General features: G+C 48.2%; 1 protein-coding gene across 2 annotated transcripts in view; it reads left to right on the forward strand.

Moving 5' to 3' along the window:
* LOC120979630 (vitamin D3 hydroxylase-associated protein-like) overlaps positions 1-22,390 on the forward strand; it is a 150,773-nt gene that overhangs the window by 114,738 nt on the left and 13,645 nt on the right. For both annotated transcript variants that reach the window (XM_040408498.1, XM_040408499.1), the window contains exons 6-9: positions 4,494-4,534; positions 4,704-4,828; positions 4,988-5,113; positions 12,486-12,583. In XM_040408498.1, the coding sequence (XP_040264432.1) occupies positions 4,494-4,534; positions 4,704-4,828; positions 4,988-5,113; positions 12,486-12,583 (390 nt within the window). The remainder of the gene's footprint in view (positions 1-4,493; positions 4,535-4,703; positions 4,829-4,987; positions 5,114-12,485; positions 12,584-22,390) is intronic.

The raw sequence follows: 22,390 nt of genomic DNA on the forward strand, positions 1-22,390 counted from the left end.
GGCATGGAAGGCAGCGCGATGCCTTCCGGTGACGAAGGCATACAGCCAATGCATTCCAATACAGAAGTATTGTGATGCATTGTAAAGGATTAGACCCCCAAAAGTTCAAGTCCCAAAGTGGGACAAAAAAAAAAGGGGAAAAAAATAAATTGTTTTCCCCCCAAAAAAATTAAAGATTCAAGTAAAAATAAACAAAAACATCATTTTCCCCAAATAAAGTTAAAAACAATTGGGAAAAAATAGGGGAAAAAAAAAAAGTATACATATTAGGTATCGCCGCGTTCGTATCGACCGGCTCTAAAAAAATATCACATGACCTAACCTCTCAAATGAACACCATAAAAAACCTTACATCACAAAAAGTGTAATAGCAAGCGATCAAAAAGTCACACGCCCCCAAAAATAGTGCCAATCAAACCGTCATCTCATCCCGCAAAAATCATACCCTACCTAAGGTAATCGCCCAAAAACTGAAAAAATTATGGCTCTCAGACTATGGAAACACTAAAACATGATTTTTTTTGCTTCAAAAATGAAATCATTGTGTAAAACTTACATAAATAAAAAAAAGTATACATATTAGGTATCGCCGCGTCCGTGACAACCTGGTCTATAAAAATATCACATGATCTAACCTGTCAGATGAATGTTGTGAATAACAAAAAATAAAAACGGTGCCAAAACAGCTATTTCTTGTTATCTTGCCTCACAAAAAGTGTAATATAGAGCAACCAAAAATCATATGTACCCTAAACTAGTACAAACAATACTGCCACCCTATCCCGTAGTTTTTAAAATGGGGCCACTTTTTTGGAGTTTCTACTCTAGGGTTGCATCAGGGGGGCTTCAAATGGGACATGGTATAAAAAAAAACAGTCCAGCAAAATCTGCCTTCCAAAAACCGTATGGCATTCCTTTCCTTCTGCGCCCTGCCGTGTGCCCGTACAGCGGTTTACGACAACATATGGGGTGTTTCTGTATTGAGTTTGGTTTGGCTGTTAACCCTTGCTTTGTAACTGGAAAAAAATTATTAAAATGGAAAATCTGCCAAAAAAGTTTTGAAATTGCATCTCTATTTTCCATTAATTCTTGTGGAACACCTAAAGGGTTAACAAAGTTTGTAAAATTAGTTTTGAATACCTTGAGGGGGGTACAATGGGGCCATTTTTGGGTGGTTTCTATTATGTAAGTCTTGCAAAGTGACTTCAGACCTGAACTGGTCCCTAAAAATTGGGTTTTTGAAAATTTCCGAAAAATTTCAAGATTTTCTAAGCCTTGTAACGTCCCCAAAAAATAAAATATCATTCCCAAAATGATCCAAACATGAAGTAGACATATGGTGAATGTAAAGTACTAACTATTTTTGGAGGTATTACTATGTATTATAGAAGTAGAGAAATTGAAACTTGGAAATTTGTAATTAAAAAAAAAAATAAGGTAAATTTTGTATTTTTTTTAAATAAATAAACATGATTTTTTTTACTTCATTTTACCAGTGTCATGAAGTACAATATGTGACGAAAAAACAATCTCAGAACGGCCTGGATAAGTAAAAGCGTTTTAAAGTTATCAGCACTTAAAGTGACACTAGTCAGATTTGCAAAAAATGGCCAAGTCCGTAAGGTGAAATAGGGCCGAGTCCTTAAGGGGTTAAGACCCTAGTGAGAGACGACTAATGATAGCAGCTGTGACTATTGTGGGCTGTGTGTAATAGGTCCCAACCTGTAACCAGTAACTCTCCGTCTTATACAATCTTCTATTCCTTCCCAGCAATAAGTGACTCTAGTGCACGGACAGCCCAGACTGAGCCACTGAACGTGGAGGAGCCGGATAGACCCTCAGCCAATCTGATAGATCTGCCAGGAATATTCCATTTTCGTTTGTGTTGATTTTTTTATATATTTTATACATATATATTAGAGTTTTAGAGAAGCCTCATGTGAACTGTTGTAATTGCGGTATAATAACTATTTGTATAGAGGCCTCAGTTGAGGAGCGCCTGTCTTAGTTACACATAATTCTTTACTTTTGACGCTTTGAGTCATCTTGACAGAGCGCCGTACATCTCCATAGCTCCAAGGAGATGAGCCGCTAGGATTGTTAATCTTAATAGTGTATTTAAAGGCGCCTCCTGCACCTGGGAGGAAGAAGATACGACCATAAATAATACATGTATAAATGTACAAAAATGGGGACAAAACATCAGATTATGGAACGGCCTCCACAAGCGCTACGCTGAGTGCGGACCCCTAAACACCCCCCATTACTCCCGCCCAAGATGAAATTACATACAAATAACACAGGGGTTCGCAGACCTGTTCCCATCCAAATAATCCTGCAAAATAACCGGGTCAAATCCGTGCAGTAGACCTAACGCCGCAGAGGGGACGAGAGAACAAACCCACTCGGAGGATCGGCAAGGAAAAGACATAAAGGTCAGGACTAGGGTTGAGCGAACCCCGAACTGCAACGTTCCGGCACCCAGACCCGAACCCGGACTTTTTCACTGAAGTTCGTGTTCGGTGTTCGGGTGATTTTATTATTTTCTGTTATAACATGGTTATAACAGAAAATAATAGCATTCATAAGACAGAATGCTAAATAAAATGGCCAACCCCTCGTTAAAAATAATAAAAAAACTCACCTCATCCACTTTCTTCAGGACCTGCAGAAGATCCTTCTTCTATCTTCATTCAGCAGGACCTGCGATGACTTCACCGCGCTCACCACATGGTGAGCACAGTGACGTCATCTCCGGTCCTTTTGTAGGTCCTGAAGAAAGAAGAGGACACCTGCGCGATCAAGTGGATGAGGGGAGTTTTATTTTTATTTTTTATTTTTTTAACCCCTTACTGGCCATTTTATTTAGCATTCTATCTTAAGAATGCTATTATTTTCCGTTATAAACCTGTTATAACGAAAAATATTAAAGTGAAGTTCGGGTCCCCATTGACGTTAATGGGGTCCGGGTTCAGGTGTTCAGGTCCCGAACCCGAACTTTGACCTGAAGTTCGGCCGAACCCGGCAAACCCGAACTTCACTGGGTTCACTCATTCCTAGTCAGGACACTAACCAACCTGTGGGGCAAAGGGTCCAAAAACACACCTCAACGCGCGTTTTGCCTTAGCTTCGTCAGAAGGCTAGATATACACAATCTGGGGCCAGATATAAAAAGGGAAATGGCGCCAATCTGCTGTTGGGTATACGTCACGTGTGTCGGGTGAATAGAATAACACCAATCGACTTCTCCATCTACCGTCTACTCTCTCTCCTCCTCCTTCCTCTGCCTTCCTTCTCTTTCCTCATTTCTTCTGCCTCCCCTGTCCCTTCTTCTTTTGCTTTCTTCTCCTTCTTCCTCTGCCTCCCCTTTCTCTCCTTCTTCCCCCTCTCTCCTTTCCTACCTCTGCCTACCCTCTCTCTCCTTCCTCCTCTCTCTTCCTTCTTCCTCTGCCTCCCCTCTCTCTCTTCTCCTTCCATCTTCCTGTGCCTCTCCTCCTCTTTCTTCTGCCTCCTCCTTCCTCCTCTCTCTCCTTTCCTTACTCAGCCTTTCCTCTTTCTTTTCATCCTTCCTCTTCTTTCTCTTCCTCTTTCCTTTTCCCTCTCTCCTCCTCCATACTCTGTTCTCTCTTCCTCCTTCCTTTGTTCTCTCCTCCTTCTTCCTATGCCTCCCTTCTTATTCCTCCTTTCTTCTGCCACCTCTCTCCTTCTTTCTCTGTCTCCCCTGTCTCTTCTTCTTCCTCTGCCTCCCATTTCTCTCCTCCTTCCTCCTCTCTTCCTTCTGCCTCCCTTCTCTTTTCTCCTCTCTCTTCCTTCTTCTTCGGCCTCCCCTCTCCTCCTCTCTCTTTCTTCTTCCTCTGCCTCCCTTCTCCCTCCTGCTCCTTCCTCCTCTCTTTCCTTTTCTTCCTCTGTCCTTCCTCTGCTTTCTCCTCCTCCTTCTTCCTCTCTCTCCTCCTCCTTCCTGTGTTCTCTCCTCTTCTTCCTCCCTTCTCTTTCCTCCTCTTTCTTCTGCCTCCTCTCTCCTTCTTCCTCTGCCTCCTGTCTCTTCTTCTTCCTCTGCCTCCCCTCTCTCTCCTGCTCCTTCCCCTGTTCTCTCCTCCTCCTTCCTGTGTTCTCTCCTCTTCTTCCTCTGCATCCCTTCTCTTTCCTCCTCTTTCTTCTTACTCTGCCTCCCCTCTCTCTCCTGCTCCTTCCTCCTCTCTCTTCTTCTCCTTCCTCTGCTTTCTCCTGCTCCTTCCTCCTCTCTCTTCTTCTCCTTCCTCTGCTTTCTCCTCCTCCTTCCTCCTCTCTCTCCTCCTCCTTCCTGTGTTCTCTCCTCTTCTTCCTCCCTTCTCTTTCCTCCTCTTTCTTCTGCCTCCTCTCTTCTTCTTCCTCTGCCTCCACTTTCTCGCCACTTCTTTCTGCTTCTTTCTTCCTCCCTCCGTTGCCTCTTCTCTATCCTCCATCTTCCTTCTCTCCTCCTTGTAATGATCGGACCTCATTCTGTTCTCTTCCAGTAATCTTGGAGTCCTTGATCCGGTCAGTGGGATGAAGTCAGGTTCGTCACGTTGGCAGTGGTTGCTGCCATCCTTCCCTCTGTCTTCCATCTCTGTAGTCTGCATTGGGCATTCAGCTTGTCTATATGTCACCCCCATAACACATGATAATATCGCCCCCTGTGGGCGTCCTGTAGCCTCTGTATGACTGCTCTGGTTCTGTGCTTGTAGCGGTGTCGATGCCGGGTCCGATGGCTCGGGATGTGGACAGCTTGGCCCTGTTTATGAAAGCCGTTCTGTGTGATGACCTGTTCCAGCTCGACCCCACTGTGCCGCCAGTCCCCTTCAATGATGAGGTACGGCATACCGTCCTACACATGTCTATGTACTGTGACCAGTCAGTCACGATGGCTGCCTCCAGCTGAGCTCTGCTAGACCAGGGTCTGCACTGGTTACTGTACTTCCCCGGTGTCACTTTCTGTTGTCAGCCTCTAACTTTGCCCTGTTTTTTACAGATTTATAACAGCAGAAAGCGCCTGACCATTGGCTTCTATGACACTGATGGATATTTCCTCCCGCATCCGAGCATGAGACGAGCCGTGCAGGAGACCAAAACCCTGCTGGAGGAGGCCGGACACAAGGTGCTGATGATGTATTGGGACACCTGTGATGTGGGGACAATCCCAGATTATAGCAGTTCTGCTACATGAGGCTTCTCTGGAGGCCTTTATATTACCCATATCACCATCATCATCCTCACTATCATCAACACTCCATCATTATTACCACCATTCTCATCTCCATCATAATCATTCTCATCATTACCATCAAGATCATCATTACATTTATCTTTACCATCATCATCACCATCCTCATCATTACCATCGTCATCACCATTTCAGGGTAGATCAAAGGTAGGTTTAAATGGTGGGGGTCCCTGTGTTGGGCCAAGCAGCTGCCTTATAAAGATGAGATTGGTGGAGGATGTAGAAGGTTTGGTGCTGGTCCTGGCCTGCAGGAGGTGGACGGTCACTCCACATACACGCCCTGTGGCTCGTTGTGTCCTGACCACAACGGGAACCCATCCCAATCACTCTCCATCCTTGGTATTGACTTCAATCACTGTTTCTTCCTGTTGAGCAGGGACTGGGACGACATTAAGGAGCACACTGATCTGAAGAATGATCAAGGAGTGGAGCGAATGGTGCCAAGTGTACTATGGATGTCACGAACCAGCGGGTGTGAACCCTCTGTGCCACGTGTCCTACCTCCTCTAAGGGCATTGTCTAAGAGAACCCCTCGTTCTTCACAGTACCCCTGATGGTGGGGATAGACTTTCCTGAGAGGAACACTAGGTCGCTACCTCTTGAGGAGGATAGGCACATGAGGCAGCTGGTCCAGGCGGATTAGGAGGTACCTGAGAAAGGTACCAGAGGTGCAGGACCAAAGGATGAGGCAGAGGCATAGTCAGACAGGCAAAAGGTCAGGGCAGGTGGCACAGGTACAGGTCAGGCAATCCGGGTCAACAACAGGAGAGTCAAGGCAAGCAGGCAGGGTTCAAACAGGTAGCAGAGTCCGGGAACACAAGTACGAGTCAGGAACATAAGCGGATATCAGGAACCTTAGCAGGACACAAGGACCTTGACGCTGAGGCATCTGGGAAGGGGCTGAGCCACTTATATATGTGCAGGAGGGCTAGGATTGGTCAGCGAGGTCACATGACCTAACCCATAAAGCACAGGAAGTGATGTGCGCCGGCCCTTAAGGAAGTGCTGCAGGGAAGAAGCAGCAAGCATGCTGTGGCCAGGGCTGAAAGGATCTGTGGAGCGGATCCCAGAACAACAGTACCTACACAGACAGAGCCCAGGACTGCAGCGGTGAATGGGAAGCACCGGCCGCTTAACACGGCGCCGGGGACCGTGGCGGTAAGCAGGGGAATAGCGGCGCACAGCAGCCACTGTTACAGTACACCCCCCCTTACGCCCCCTCTTCTTGAGTCCACGACGAGACAGAAACCTTTTTATCAAGTTTGAAGCATGAATGTTCTCTTCTGGTTCCCAAGACCCCTCCTTAGGACCAAAGCCCTTCCAGTCCACCAGATAGTAGATCTTCTTGCCACGCTTCTTGATTTCCAGGAAGCCTTTGATCTCAAATGTCTCGTCAGAATCTTCCGACACCGGAGTTGGAGTAGAAGGAGCCGTCGAGAAGCGATTAAGGACTACTGGTTTTAGCAAGGACACATGGAAGGCATTAGGAATATGCAGAGAGAGAGGCAGATGTAACTTGTATGTCACTTCATTGATTCTCCTCAATACATTAAAGGGTCCAAGGAACCTAGAAGCAAACTTAAAATTGGGAACCCTTAAGCAGATGTTTTTGGAGGAGAGCCATACCTTATCTCCAGACGAGAACTGAGGAGGTTGTCTTCTTCTCTTGTCTGCATTCGTTTTCATGCAAGTCACCGCTTTGTTGATGCGGTCCTTGGTGTCACGGCAAATCTTCAAAAAATCCCTACAAGAGGAATTCGCAGCTGGTACCCCAGAAGATGTAGGAACAGGGAGAGGAGTATGAGGGTATTGTCCATAAATGACAAAGAATGGAGAGGATCCAGTAGACTCACTAGAGTGGTTGTTATAGGAGAATTCAGCCCAAGGTAGTAATTGTACCCAGTTGTCGTGTTGGGCTGAAACAAAATGCCGGAGATAGTTCTCTAATATTTGATTGACCCGCTCTACTTGCCCGTTGGTCTGGGGATGATAACCAGAAGAGAAGTCCAGCTCAATTTTGAGCAGCCGGCAAAGAGCTCTCCAGAGCTTAGAGGTAAACTGGACTCTGTGATCGGAAACAATATGCCAAGGTAGACCATGCAAGCGGAATATGTGTCTCACAAACAGTTTAGCAAGTTCAGCAGCCGAGGGAAGTCCAGCCAAAGGTACAAAGTGCGCCATCTTGGAGAAGCGGTCCACGGCCACCCAGATAGCTGTACATCCAGGAGAAGAGGGCAGATCTGTAACAAAGTCCATGGCAATGTGTTACCATAGGGCATCAGGAACAGAAAGGGGTAACAACAGCCCGGGTGGTTTGGAAACCGGCTGGACATCTTCTAAGAGTATGCCCCATGGTTCAGCTTACGCGGACCTAATAAAGCAAAAAGATGGTGTGAGAAAAGATGGCAGCACAGAAGAACCTACAGATGGTGAGTCTTGAAAGAAACTGGTCATTAAAGCCAATGTGATCGCCACCTAAAACCTGGAAACCTCTTCTCCTGGCCTGACAATTCCACAAGAGCTCGGTAACATCACAGTATTCAAACAGCTTGGAACCAAAGATTGAAGCAGCTGACGGACCTGAATCCACCATGTGCAATAAACAGGCTTTAAGGACCCCCACCGGTTCCTGGCCATCCCGTAACAGCACCACTTGATTTTAGCTTCTTTTTTTTCATCAATAAGTTTTTATTGAGTTGTTCAGAGGTTTTATAAAAGCAGCAATACACTAAACATAATCAGTACCTGTGTACAGGGGTAGGTTGTGCTTGATCACAGATTATGTATAATGTTCATCACAATGATAAATGCTTAGGTGTTGTTAATAAAGCAGAGGTTTAAAGGGTGGACAATCATATGGCATAGCATATGGCTTCTCAGTTTAACCAATTCTGTTGGTGGCTAGACCCAGCAGTCCACACAGAGCCCAATCTCTATCAAATTGCTTCATGTTATGGTTCTTCAGGGCTAACATTCGCTCAAATGCAGCTGTAGTGCTGACTGAGCGGAAGATATCATTAAATGTTGGGATTTCTAAGCTCCTCCGGTTTGTAGTTGGTGGCTAAGAACATGTGTGCGGCAATGGTACGAGAGCTAGTGATGGGTCAGACGGGATCGCTGTCCCGGCCACCGCAGAGACAAACTCACAGACTGAGACCAGAGGGTGTCTAAATGAGGACAAGACCACAGAATGTGTAGTAGTGTTCCCTTCCCACCACACTGTCTCCAACAAAGGTGTGAAGTCCCTGGGTAAATGATGCTAAGACCCATGGATGTATAGTCCCATCCCAATACTGTTCATATGCTTCATAATGAGAGGCACATCTCAAATGGGTTACTGCAAATTTCAATGCCTTGATCCATTGGGTGTTGGATATCTCCCTGCCGAGCTCCTTGTCCCACGTCAGATATGGGGTTGTTTTTGTGAAGGACTCCTTTGAGTTTAGCATAGAATATAGAGGCCTAATACCAGTTGACCGACTTGGTGTAGACGATTATAGTTCAAAAAGAGTTCCAAAAGCTTTAACTAATAGTGGTTCTTCTGACTTTATGAGATGGCGAATATGGAGGTGCTGGTAGAAGTCTTTATGTGGAATCTGATAGGTGTCGTGTAGAGCAGAAAAGCGGTCAGTCCTTGAGTAGAGTTGTGAGGTAATCTTGTTCAGTGCTATGGTGGATCAGCCACACGTCGTATAGAGAGAAAACGTAAGAAATGACAAAGTCTTTGTGGGGCTGATGAATCCCACGTAGGATCACGGGTTGCATTAAAGTCACTGCAGAGGATTAGTTTACCCGGATTAAGTTGTGAAACGTTCATCATGAGGTGGTTTAGAAATCTAAGAGGACGTTTGGAGCATACACCACTGTGTAGGACATTATTGAAGTAACCGCTGTGGATTATGTAGCAGCCATTAGGGTCTATCAGAGTTGACCGTGGTGAAGGCGATAGTGTTTTTAATGGCAAGCATCACTCCGCTCTTCTTTTTACTATATGGCGCGTGTATGCTTGTAGGGAAACATGCAGGTTTCATCCTATGGATGTCAGGGTGAAGCAAGTGCGTTTCTTGGGCACAGAAGACATCACATTGGATTGCTAGAGCCTCCTTCCATGCCACATTCCTCTTGAAAGGGCTGCTCAGGCCCTTAACGTTCAAGGAACTACGTTTAATTACCATGATATAGAAACCACGGAGATACGTGATGTAGACAACCCGGGAACCCCTGGAGTCAGCAGTCAGCCATAGTAGACATCTCTGCCCAGGTATTAAACATAACATAGAAAAGTTCATAAAAGCAGGAATTCCTCAAAAATTAGGGCTGGAAATGAAAAACAAAAATAGAAACAAAAGCAGTGCTAGCGGCATGGGTATCTGCCTACGGCTTCTGGGGTGAAGTCCAGCAATAGTGACCCATATGCAAAAGGAGGCAACGGCAGCATCTTCAGTGAATTCTTTATTGGACGAGCTTCACAGACTGTGTACCATAAAAACAGACAGCAACGTTTCGGCTACATGGTAGCCTTTATCAAGCCTGAAACGTTGCTGTCTGTTTTTATGGTACACAGTCTGTGAAGCTCGTCCAATAAAGAATTCACTGAAGATGCTGCCATTGCCTCCTTTTGCATACTGTTCGTTGGACTGCGGAGGATCTGCGGTCGTGGCTTGGCTGTTGCACTCCAGTGTGGTCACAAGGCCGGTGAGTGCTGCTCTACCATTGTTATTTACACAGCAATAGTGACCTAGTCATGACGGAATGAGCAGTTCCACCGCACTGTAGGGTCTTCTTCCTTCTTGGGACCACCAGTTGCCACTCTTTATCTTCATGCAGATGGTTGGGTGCCGGTTGGGTACCAGATGAACCCAATGGTATGTTCCATGAGTGTAAGAGCTCCTTCCCTTCCTCCAATGTACAGATAGTGAAGTATTCTTTTTTTTTGGGATAAGGATTTTAACCAGATACCCCCAACGGTATTGGATAGCATGGTCTCACAATGCCAGTGTGATAGAGCATAGGTGGCGGCGTAGCTGGAGGGTAACTGATGATAGGTCTGCAAAGAGCTTCACCAATTGGTACGGGGATGGCAGGTCCCCGAGTTTTCTTGCAGCTGCTATAGTGGCCTCTTTAATATGGAAGAAGTAAATTCTTACCAAGACATCTCTCGGGGCAGCCTTCGTGTTTAGGCTTGGCCACGCGGTGGGCTCCATCTATAGTAAAGTCGAGTGTAGAGCAATCCGGTAAAAGTACAGACATAATGTCCACTATGTATTTTTGTAGCTCTGAAGGCTGTGTATTCTCGGAGATTCCACGGAACATTATATTGTTCCATTTGGATCTATCCTCTAAGTCCGCCAATTTGGCCCTCAAATATTCCACATCATCTGTTAAGGCCTTGTGAGCATCAGTCAGGTAATTGTGTGAAGAGGCGAAGTCCCTTATTTTAGATTCCACATGTCTCATTTTACCATCTAATTCCTTCATCAGATTGGCGGACCCAACCAGAATGCTGAGACCCTTGTGCTGCACAGCATGGCGCCCTCCGTTGGATGTGGGAGGAAAATGCACAACTAAACTGCCACACCTTACCTGTTATTACCCTAAAAAAACAAGAATACCTGTATGGGTGTGTGGTGCGGGCTAGCCTGCGATGCAGCACAACAGCTTACAATCTTACAAAGCTCTACAGTATTCCCCCTCCCATAACTGGTCCTGTAGCACGTGCCTGAGTATTCCTTCTGAGCAAAACGCCAGCCTGGTTTGAGTTTGTGGGAATTTTATTAGATCTCCAGTGTGAAATGTCACTTTAAGTTATGGAGTCCTTGAATTGAACAGAAGTAACACTTGAGGCCTGACACAAACAGAAACCCTAACTAACTAACTACAGGCCTGGTCTCAGTCTCTAGGCGCCAACACTGTAATGAGGTACGTGCACGATCTAACCGACCCGGGTCTACTCTGCATCTGCTGGTGACTCTGAACAGAACAAACGTCTCTCCAACAAGCATGCGGTACCGCAGTGTATGTAGCTTTGCTTCTCAGCTCTTATCAGCGTTCCTAGAAGCAATCCTCATTCCTCTGGACAGGATCAGGGCCTTGAACACGATCAGCTTCACTGGGCTGTAGTTCTGGTCACTGAGGGATGCTCTCACACCTGGATGCCATCGGATTCTCTCTGCTAACACAGTTCTTCAGTCTCAGCTTCCTCTAAGATGGCTGCTTCCTTTCCTTCTCCAGGCTCTGAAACTCCACCTCTCATGAATATGAAAATATATGCAGTCTGTGAACTGTGTTTTGGAAACGGCGGCATCTTGTGGCCAAACAGCAGAATGTCAGTCCAGATCATTTAATTTAATCCACACAAACAGTGTTCAGACAATGAGAGCTGTTTCCCCATCTCGCACTGTCATCACAGAAGTCCTGCTTTTCCCCGAGCTCCACATCTGGCCCATCTGTTCCATGGAAGTGATAGAGCGCCATCTGTGCCCTCATAGATCCCTCCACAAATTATGCTCTAGAAGCAAAGACATTGTGAAACCAGTGTGTCAGAGAAGCCGCACTGCAGGGGCTGAGCTCCATGGCAGATTATTAATCACATGACTAGTGGGAAGCCCACCCTGCTAGATCCAAAAACTCATCCCCCCAGATGTGAGCTGCCACCAGTATGGGAGCCCCCACTTCCATGATTGGTTAGTACTGCAAGCCTAACCCTAAAGAGTCTACTAACTCTGTTAGCTGAGTGTTCGCCCCCCCCCCCCCCCCCCAGTGTGTAGACGTGGAGACAGGAGCGGACTCGGGATGTGCTCTCTCTGTGGGTCCTTGATGACCTATTCCTCAAAGCTACTGAAGGCCAAGATCAGATGAAGATCGTCAGTGACCTCCTTCTAAGAAGCAGCGCAGTAAGCTACACGTGAGAAGAAGCCGAAAGCCAAGGCCACATCAGCATTCGTCATAACAGTCCCCTCCCTCGAGCCTCTCATACTGTACTTTTACTTTTTTGGGGTGTGAACTGACCCTTAGGATTCTCTTAATCCGGAATAGGAGAGAGAGGAATGGGGAGGGCAGACCTGCAGGAGATCTGCGCGGCGGGAAAGAAGGATCTTCCCAATTTCTTCTATTATGATGGTGATAATGATGAGGATGATGATGGTGGTGATGAGGATAATGATGGTGGTGATTAGGAAGATGATGGTGGTGATGAGGATGATGATCAATCCACTTAACCATTCTGTTTCTGTCGCTCTTACCGCAGTTGGTCCCGTTTCCCCCCATAAGGATTGAATACGCCCTGAACGACCTGTGTGTAAGAGGATTTTTTGCTGATGGAGGGACAACTCTTGCGGAAAAATTGTAAGTGGCGACATCCAGGAAAAGGGCATGACATCGAGAGAGGAGTGACATCTAGTAAAAGGGCGTGACATAGAGAGAGGGGTGACATCCAGGAAGAGGGCGTGACATTGAGAGAGGAGTGACATCCAGGAAGAGGGCGTGACATCGAAAGAGGGGTGACATCCAGGAAGAGGGCGTGACATCGAGAGAGGAGTGACATCCAGGAAAAGGGTGTGACATCGAGAGAGGAGTGACATCCAGGAAGAGGGCGTGACATCGAAAGAGGGGTGACATCCAGGAAGAGGGCGTGACATCGAGAGAGGAGTGACAGCCAGGAAAAGGGCGTGACATCGGGAGAGGGGTGACATCCAGAAAGAGGGCGTGACATCGAGAGAGGAGTGACATCCAGAAAGAGGGCGTGACATCGAGAGAGGAGTGACATCCAGGAAAAGGGCGTGACATCAGGAGAGGGGAGTGACATCCAGGAAGAGGGCGTGACATCGGGAGAGGAGTGACATCCAGGAAGAGGGCGTGACATCGGGTGAGGGATGACATTCAGGAAGAGAACGTGACATCCATTAGGAGGGGTGACATCCAGAAAAAGGGCATGACATCCAGGAAGAGGGGTGACATCCAGGAAGAGGGCATGACATCCAGGAAAAGGGGTGACATCCAGGAAAAGAAGTTTCAATCAGGAAGAGGGCGTGAAATCGGGATGGGGTGACATCCAGGAATAGGGCATCACATTGGGAGAGGGGTGACATCCAGGAAGAGGGCGTGACATCGGGTGAGGGATGACATTCAGGAAGAGGGGCGACATCCAGGAAGAGGGGTGACATCCAGGAAGAGGGGTGACATCGGGAGAGTGGTGACATCCAGGAAGAGGGGTGACATCGGGAGAGTGGTGACATCCAGGATGAGGGGTGACATCCAGGAAGAGGGGTGACATCGGGAGAGTGGTGACATCCAGGATGAGGGGTGACATCCAGGAAGAGGGGTGACATCGGGAGAGTGGTGACATCCAGGAAGAGGGGTGACATCCAGTAAGAGGGGTGACATCGGGACAGTGGTGACATCCAGGAAGAGGGGTGACATCCAGGAAGAGGGGTGACATCGGGAGAGTGGTGACATCCAGGAAGAGGGGTGACATCCAGTAAGAGGGGTGACATCCGGAGAGTGGTGACATCCAGGAAGAGGGGTGACATCCAGGAAGAGGGGTGACATCGGGAGAGTGGTGACATCCAGGAAGAGGGGTGACATCGGGAGAGTGGTGACATCGGGAGAGTGGTGACATCGGGAGAGTGGTGACATCGGGAGAGGGGTGACATCGGGAGAGTGGTGACATCCAGGAAGAGGGGTGACATCGGGGTGACATCCAGGAAGAAGGTGTGATCAGTGAGATAATACAACAAAACAAATACAGCGCCCGGGTGCTTCCCAGTGACGCCCGGCTAATATCTGCTACTTTCGGCCCCTGTCTCACAGACACGCGGACGGTGCTCCCAACCGAGCGGGTTCTCCGGGCCGCAACCGGATGAGCGAAAAACAAAACCAGAAAAAATTGTCTTCTGGGCGCCGGACACTAAAACTGTAATTTATTTTGCATAAATCATTATGACAATAAAAATGGACGAGATCTCCGCGTCTCCGTTATTATTGTTTAATTGTTTTTAATGATTTCTGTGAAATAAAACACAGTTTTAGTGTCCAGAGCCCGAGAAGAACAAATCTTCTGTCTGTACGGGGTGTTTTCTGGGGAGCAGGCACTGTTATATGGGGTGTTATATGAAGGGGTGTTTTCTGGGGAGCAGGCACTGTTATATGGGGTGTTATACAGTTGCAAGAAGAAGTATGTGAACCCTTTGGAATGATATGGATTTCTGCACAAATTGGTCATAAAATGTGATCTGATCGTCATCTCAGTCCCAACAATAGACAATCACAGTCGGCTTAAACTAATAACACACAAAGAGTTAAATGTTACTATGTTTTTATTGAACACACCATGTAAACATTCACAGTGCAGGTGGAAAAAGTATGTGAACCCTTGGATTTAATAACTGGTTGAACCTCCTTTGGCAGCAATAACTTCCCCCAGACGTTTCCTGCAGTTGCAGATCAGACGTGCACAACGGTCAGGAGTAATTCTTCACCATTCCTCTTTACAGAACTGTTTCAGTTCAGCAATATTCTTGGGATGTCTGGTGTGAGTCACTTTCTTGAGGTCATGCCACAGCATCTCCATCGGGTTGAGGTCAGGACTCTGACTGGGCCCCTCCAGAAGGAGTATTTTCTTCTGTTTAAGGGCTCTTTCACACTTGCGTTCTTGTCTTCCGGCATACAGTTCCGTCGTCGGGACTCTATGCCGGAAGAATACTGATCAGGATTATCCTAATGCATTCTGAATGGAGAGAAATCCGTTCAGGATGCATCAGGATGTCTTCAGTTCCGGAACGGAACGTTTTTTGGCCGGAGAAAATACCGCAGCATGCTGCGCTTTTTGCTCCGGCCAAAAATCCGGAACACTTGCCGCAAGGCCGGATCCGGAATTAATGCCCATTGAAAGGCATTGATCCGGATCCGGCCTTAAGCTAAACGTCGTTTCGGCGCATTGCCGGAGCCGACATTTAGCTTTTTCTGAATGGTTACCATGGCTGCCGGGACGCTAAAGTCCTGGCAGCCATGGTAAAGTGTAGCGGGGAGCGGGGGAGCAGCATACTTACCGTCCGTGCGGCTCCCGGGCGCTCCAGAGTGACGTCAGGGCGCCCCAAGCGCATGGATCATGTGATCACATGGATCACGTCATCCATGCGCATGGGGCGCTCTGACGTCACTCTGGAGCGCCCCGGGAGCCGCACGGACTGTAAGTACACCGCTCCCCCGCTCCCCGCTCCTACTATGGCAACCAGGACTTTAATAGCGTCCTGGGTGCCATAGTAACACTGAACGCATTTGGAAGACGGTTCCGTCTTCAAATGCTTTCAGTACACTTGCGTTTTTCCGGATCCGGCGTGTAATTCCGGCAAGTGGAGTACACGCCGGATCCGGACAACGCAAGTGTGAAAGAGGCCTAAGCCATTCTGTTGTTGATTTACTTCTATGCTTTGGGTCGTTGTCCTGTTGCAACACCCATCTTCTGTTGAGCTTCAGCTGGTGGACAGATGGCCTTTAGTTCTCCTGAAAAATGTCTTGATAAACTTGGGAATTCATTTTTCCTTCGATGATAGCAATCCGTCCAGGCCCTGACGCAGCAAAGCAGCCTCAAACCATGATGCCCCCACCACCATACCTCACAGTTGGGATGAGGTTTTGATGTTGGTGTGCTGTGCCTCTTTTTCTCCACACATAGTGTTGTGTGTTTCTTCCAAACAACTCCACTTTGGTCTCATCTGTCCACAGAATATTTTGCCAGTTCTGCTGTGGAACATCCAGGTGCTCTTGTGCAAACTGTAAACGTGCAGCAATGGTTTTTTTGGACAGCAGTGGCTTCCTCTGTGGTATCCTCCCATGAAATCCATTCTTGTTTAGTGTTTTACGTCTCGTAGATTCGATAATAGGGATGTTAGCATATGCCAGAGACTTTTGTAAGTCTTTAGCTGACACTCTAGGATTCTTCTTCACCTCATTGAGCAGTCTGCGCTGTGCTCTTGCAGTCATCTTTACAGGACGGCCGCTCCTAGGGAGAGTAGCAGCAGTGCTGAACGTCCTCCATTTATAGACAATTTGTCTTACTGTGGACTGATGAACAGCAAGGCTTTTGGAGATACTTTTATAACCCTTTCCAGCTTTATGCAAGTCAACAATTCTTAATCGTAGGTCTTCTGAGAGCTCTTTTGTGCGAGGCATCATTCACATGAGGCAATGCTTCTTGTGAAAAGCAAACCCAGAACTGGTGTGTGTTTCATAGGGCAGGGCAGCTGCAACCAACACCTCCAATCTCATCTCATTTCTATTAATTTTTTACATTTTTATTTTCTTCAAGATAGTTACAAAACTTTTAGACAGAACAGGGAGAACTTACAAACATAGATAAAAGATATTAATATAATCCTTACACCATCACAAACAATAGCGTTAAATCCAACTCTAGTACATTTAATCCCACCTAAACCCTTTTTCTTTTTTTTACCCCAAAATTTAAAATTTCAATTTATGACTACCACCCCCCTCCCTTCCCCCCTTGGCTGCCTTCGCTGATAACCTGAACCCCCCCCCCAACCAGTCCACAGACTCCACCTACTAAAATGGAATGAACAGTACACCCTAATTCTATGAGACAAAGGCGTGTTCATGTACCGCCCCTCGTCCGCGTCCCAACCTCCTCATATAACTTTATTTGGGACATAATCCGTCTCCACTCCACAAACGTGGGAGAAATGGGAGCCCCATTTCTGAATAACAGCCCTTAAGCCAGACTAGTTGGTCACCGGAAGAGTTAGAGTTTTCTGGTATATACAGACCCAAAATCGCAGAGGTCATGTCCGGAGCACAAGATTGGGGAAGATCCCCCTGCAGCGCTGTAAATACCTGCTCCCAAAACCACTTTATCACTCTGTGCTCGCATAAAAGATGAATATACCCAACATTGGGACTGCCGCACTTGCGGTGTGTAGTGTAACCTGTGCAAAATCTTAAACTGAATCAGTCTATAACTGGTTGCGGATACAACCTTTTTCATATTTTTAAAGCTCTGTGGCCCAGGAAGAGGGGAGATCTCAATTCCTGCTCCCATTTATGTAAACTTTTAAAGAAATCACTGTGGACAGTGAACCTCGCAGCTTAGAATAAATCTGTGCCATTGTAATCCTTTTCCCTGAGTGAACAAAACAATAATCAAAAATTGAATGTTGTTGACTGATCATGTATTTATTATTGGATGGAGCTTCGTACGCGTGTTTTAAGCGTGCGGACATAAACAAATCTAAAAAGGTGATATTTGTGAAATTAAAGTCCCCTAGGGCTTTAAACCGATCTGCAACAGACACATGTGCCACTCCGGTGACACCCCTACCACTACAATAGGTACGATCTGTTATTTTCCGAAATTCCGATAGATTCCAATTCTCCCACAACGGGGTAAAATAAAAAGCGTAGGGAACCTGCAAAATCCTTTTCAATATATCCCAGACCCTCGGCAGAGTCCTCGGGATTAAACAACTGGTGTCCACATCTCCAAACTGTGCTGTTTCTAAGTGCGTAAAAACATTCTCAAGTGAGCGACGTGTTACCCTGGTTAGATACTGCCCGCTCGCGTTCTCTCTAGAATTACAGCATCTTTGTAGCTGCGCAGAAAAAAAATACCCTTGAAAAAGAGTGCCAGTCCCCCTTCTGACTCGGCCAACCACAGATACCTCTGCTTTATGTGGACCCTCCCCCAAATAAGATCATTTATTAAAGTTTCTAATCTATAGAATCCCCTCCTCTATCCAGATGGGGGGGGGCACAGATCGGGTACAGACCAGAGGCAGTAGAACCATCTTCACCGATAGTGACCATGTTTCCAGGCTCTGATTTTCCCCTTCACTTTGTCTATTACTGGGGAAAGATGTAAATGATAAAATCTACTGATAGGGACACCAATCTGTATCCCCAGGTAGTCCAGAGAATCCTCCGAAGACAATATCCGGACCCGGGAGCCACCCTCGGGGGCATTTCCATTTAGCGGGAAGAGTGAGGACTTTCCAGGGGACAGCCTTCCAGCCCTCGTCCAAAAACAGTATGACATCGTCTGCGTGGAGCCTAATTACATCCCTCTCTCCCGCTGCCCCGAATCTGACTATCCAGACGAATCTTACAGGCCAACGGCTCCATAAATAACGCAAATAAAAGGGGGAGAGAGGACCCCCCTGTCTCGTGCCGCGTTGTAACTCAATAATGGAGCAGTTAACCCCATCAATATTAATTCGGGCTATTGGTTGAGTATACAGCAATTGGGTCATTGCAATAAAAGTAGTCCCCAATCAAAAATGGGCCACGGTCCGCCACACGAAGGACCACTCCACCCTGTCCAACGCTTTAGCAGCATCCAGAGACAGGACGGAGCCGTCCGGACCCCCCCCCACCTGCAGGTTCAGATAAACCCCATATAAATTCACCTGAATCTGTCTCCCGGGTATAAACCCTGTTTGATTGGGATGGACCAGGGATGCAATTACCCTTTTAAGGCGATTTGCTAAAATTTTTGCGAAAATCTTATAGTCTGTATTAAGGAGTGATATGGGCGTATATGACCCAACCTCACTGCCGACCTTATCTTTCTTTTTAATTAAAGTGATAATTGCCTCCCTAAAAGGTGGGGGAGAGATCCGTATCTATGTGATTCATTGAGAACCTGCAGCAGAATAGGGAGGAGAACCTTGGCGTGATACCTCTATACTTCAGACGGCGAACCACCCGCCCCGGGGGAAGAGCTCTATTTAACCGCCTCCAATTCTGCCCCTCGTATGGGGTAAGGAAGCGTCTCCCTGAACCGAGAGAAAAGGCATTACTAATTGATCCAAATAACGGATGATTGTAGAGGGGCCACTTACCATGTCAGACCTGCATATAGTGGGGTGACACTTGGCGAATTCCTGTCTGATCCGGGTCATTGACTCATCTCATTGAGATGCCATTAGTCTAGGGGTTCACATACTTCTTCCACCTGCACTGTGAATGTTTACAGGGGAGGGGGCACTGTTATATGGGGTGTTATATGAGGGGGTCTCTTCTGGGGAGGGGGCACTGTTATATGGGGTGTTATGTGAGGGGGTCTCTTCTGGGGAGGGGCACTGTTATATGGGGTGTTATGTGAGGGGGTCTCTTCTGGGGAGGGGGCACTGTTATATGGGGTGTTATATGAGGGGGTCTCTTCTGGGGAGGGGCACTGTTATATGGGGTGTTATATGAGGGGGTCTCTTCTGGGGAGGGGGCACTGTTATATGGGGTGTTATGTGAGGGGGTCTCTTCTGGGGAGGGGCACTGTTATATGGGGTGTTATATGAGGGGGTCTCTTCTGGGGAGGGGCACTGTTATATGGGGTGTTATGTGAGGGGGTCTCTTCTGGGGAGGGGGCACTGTTATATGGGGTGTTATGTGAGGGGGTCTCTTCTGGGGAGGGGGCACTGTTATATGGGGTGTTATATGAGGGGGTCTCTTCTGGGGAGGGGCACTGTTATATGGTGTGTTATGTGAGGGGGTCTCTTCTAGGGAGGGGGCATAGTTATATGGGGTGTTATGTGAGGGGGTCTCTTCTGGGGAGGGGCACTGTTATATGGGGCATTATATGAGGGGGTGTTTTCTGGGAAGGGGGCACTGTTATATGGGGTGTTATGTGAGGGATGATCAGGCGGAGGCGGATTATGGTCACTGCAGAGGGATGATCAGGTGGAGGTGGTTTATGGTCACTGCAGAGGGATGATCAGGTGGAGGCGATTCATGGTCACTGCAGAGGGATGATCAGGCGGAGGCAGTTCATGGTCTCTGCAGAGGGATGATCAGGCGGAGGCAGTTCATGGTCTCTGCAGAGGGATGATCAGGCGGAGGCAGTTCATGGTCTCTGCAGAGGGATGATCAGGCGGAGGCGGATTATGGTCACTGCAGAGGGATGATCAGGTGGAGGTGGTTTATGGTCACTGCAGAGGGATGATCAGGCGGAGGCAGTTCATGGTCTCTGCAGAGGGATGATCAGGCAGAGGCGGTTCATGGTCGCTACAGAGGGATGATCAGGTGAAGGTAGTTCATGGTCACTGCAGAGGGATGATCAGGCGGAGGTGGATTATGGTCACTGCAGAGGGATGATCAGGCGGAGGCAGTTCATGGTCACTGCAGAGGGATGATCAGGTGGAGGTGGTTTATGGTCACTGCAGAGGGATGATCAGGCGGAGGCGATTCATGGTCACTGCAGAGGGACGATCAGGTGGAGGCAGTTCATGGTCTCTGCAGAGGGATGATCAGGTCGAGGCGATTCATGTTCACTGCAGAGGGATGATCAGGTGGAGGTGGTTTATGGTCACTGCAGAGGGATGATCAGGCGGAGGCGATTCATGGTCACTGCAGAGGGATGATCAGGCGGAGGCAGTTCATGGTCTCTGCAGAGGGATGATCAGGTGGAGGCGATTCATGGTCACTGCAGAGGGATGATCAGGCGGAGGCGGTTTATGGTCTCTGCAGAGGGATGATCAGGCGGAGGCGGTTTATGGTCTCTGCAGAGGGACGATCAGGTCGGAGGCAGTTCATGGTCACTGCAGAGGGATGATCAGGCTGAGGCGGATTATGGTCACTGCAGAGGGATGATCAGGCGGAGGCGGATTATGGTCACTGCAGAGGGATGATCAGGTGGAGGTGGTTTATGGTCACTGCAGAGGGATGATCAGGCGGAGGCAGTTTATGGTCTCTGCAGAGGGATGATCAGGCAGAGGCGGTTCATGGTCGCTACAGAGGGATGATCAGGTGGAGGCGATTCATGGTCACTGCAGAGGGATGATCAGGTGGAGGTGGTTTATGGTCACTGCAGAGGGATGATCAGGCGGAGGCAGTTCATGGTCTCTGCAGAGGGATGATCAGGCGGAGGCGGATTATGGTCACTGCAGAGGGATGATCAGGTGGAGGTGGTTTATGGTCACTGCAGAGGGATGATCAGGCGGAGGCAGTTCATGGTCTCTGCAGAGGGATGATCAGGCAGAGGCGGTTCATGGTCGCTACAGAGGGATGATCAGGTGAAGGTAGTTCATGGTCACTGCAGAGGGATGATCAGGCGGAGGTGGATTATGGTCACTGCAGAGGGATGATCAGGCGGAGGCAGTTCATGGTCACTGCAGAGGGATGATCAGGTGGAGGCGGTTTATGGTCACTGCAGAGGGATGATCAGGCGGAGGCGATTCATGGTCACTGCAGAGGGACGATCAGGTGGAGGCAGTTCATGGTCTCTGCAGAGGGATGATCAGGTCGAGGCGATTCATGTTCACTGCAGAGGGATGATCAGGTGGAGGTGGTTTATGGTCACTGCAGAGGGATGATCAGGCGGAGGCGATTCATGGTCACTGCAGAGGGATGATCAGGCGGAGGCAGTTCATGGTCTCTGCAGAGGGATGATCAGGTGGAGGCGATTCATGGTCACTGCAGAGGGATGATCAGGCGGAGGCGGTTTATGGTCTCTGCAGAGGGATGATCAGGCGGAGGCGGTTTATGGTCTCTGCAGAGGGACGATCAGGTCGGAGGCAGTTCATGGTCACTGCAGAGGGATGATCAGGCTGAGGCGGATTATGGTCACTGCAGAGGGATGATCAGGCGGAGGCGGATTATGGTCACTGCAGAGGGATGATCAGGTGGAGGTGGTTTATGGTCACTGCAGAGGGATGATCAGGCGGAGGCAGTTTATGGTCTCTGCAGAGGGATGATCAGGCAGAGGCGGTTCATGGTCGCTACAGAGGGATGATCAGGTGGAGGCGATTCATGGTCACTGCAGAGGGATGATCAGGTGGAGGTGGTTTATGGTCACTGCAGAGGGATGATCAGGCGGAGGCGATTCATGGTCACTGCAGAGGGATGATCAGGCGGAGGCAGTTCATGGTCTCTGCAGAGGGATGATCAGGTGGAGGCGATTCATGGTCACTGCAGAGGGATGATCAGGCGGAGGCGGTTTATGGTCTCTGCAGAGGGATGATCAGGCGGAGGCGGTTTATGGTCTCTGCAGAGGGACGATCAGGTCGGAGGCAGTTCATGGTCACTGCAGAGGGATGATCAGGCTGAGGCGGATTATGGTCACTGCAGAGGGATGATCAGGCGGAGGCGGATTATGGTCACTGCAGAGGGATGATCAGGTGGAGGTGGTTTATGGTCACTGCAGAG

Source organism: Bufo bufo, chromosome 9, assembly GCF_905171765.1.
Source record: "Bufo bufo chromosome 9, aBufBuf1.1, whole genome shotgun sequence".
Taxonomy (NCBI): domain Eukaryota; kingdom Metazoa; phylum Chordata; class Amphibia; order Anura; family Bufonidae; genus Bufo; species Bufo bufo.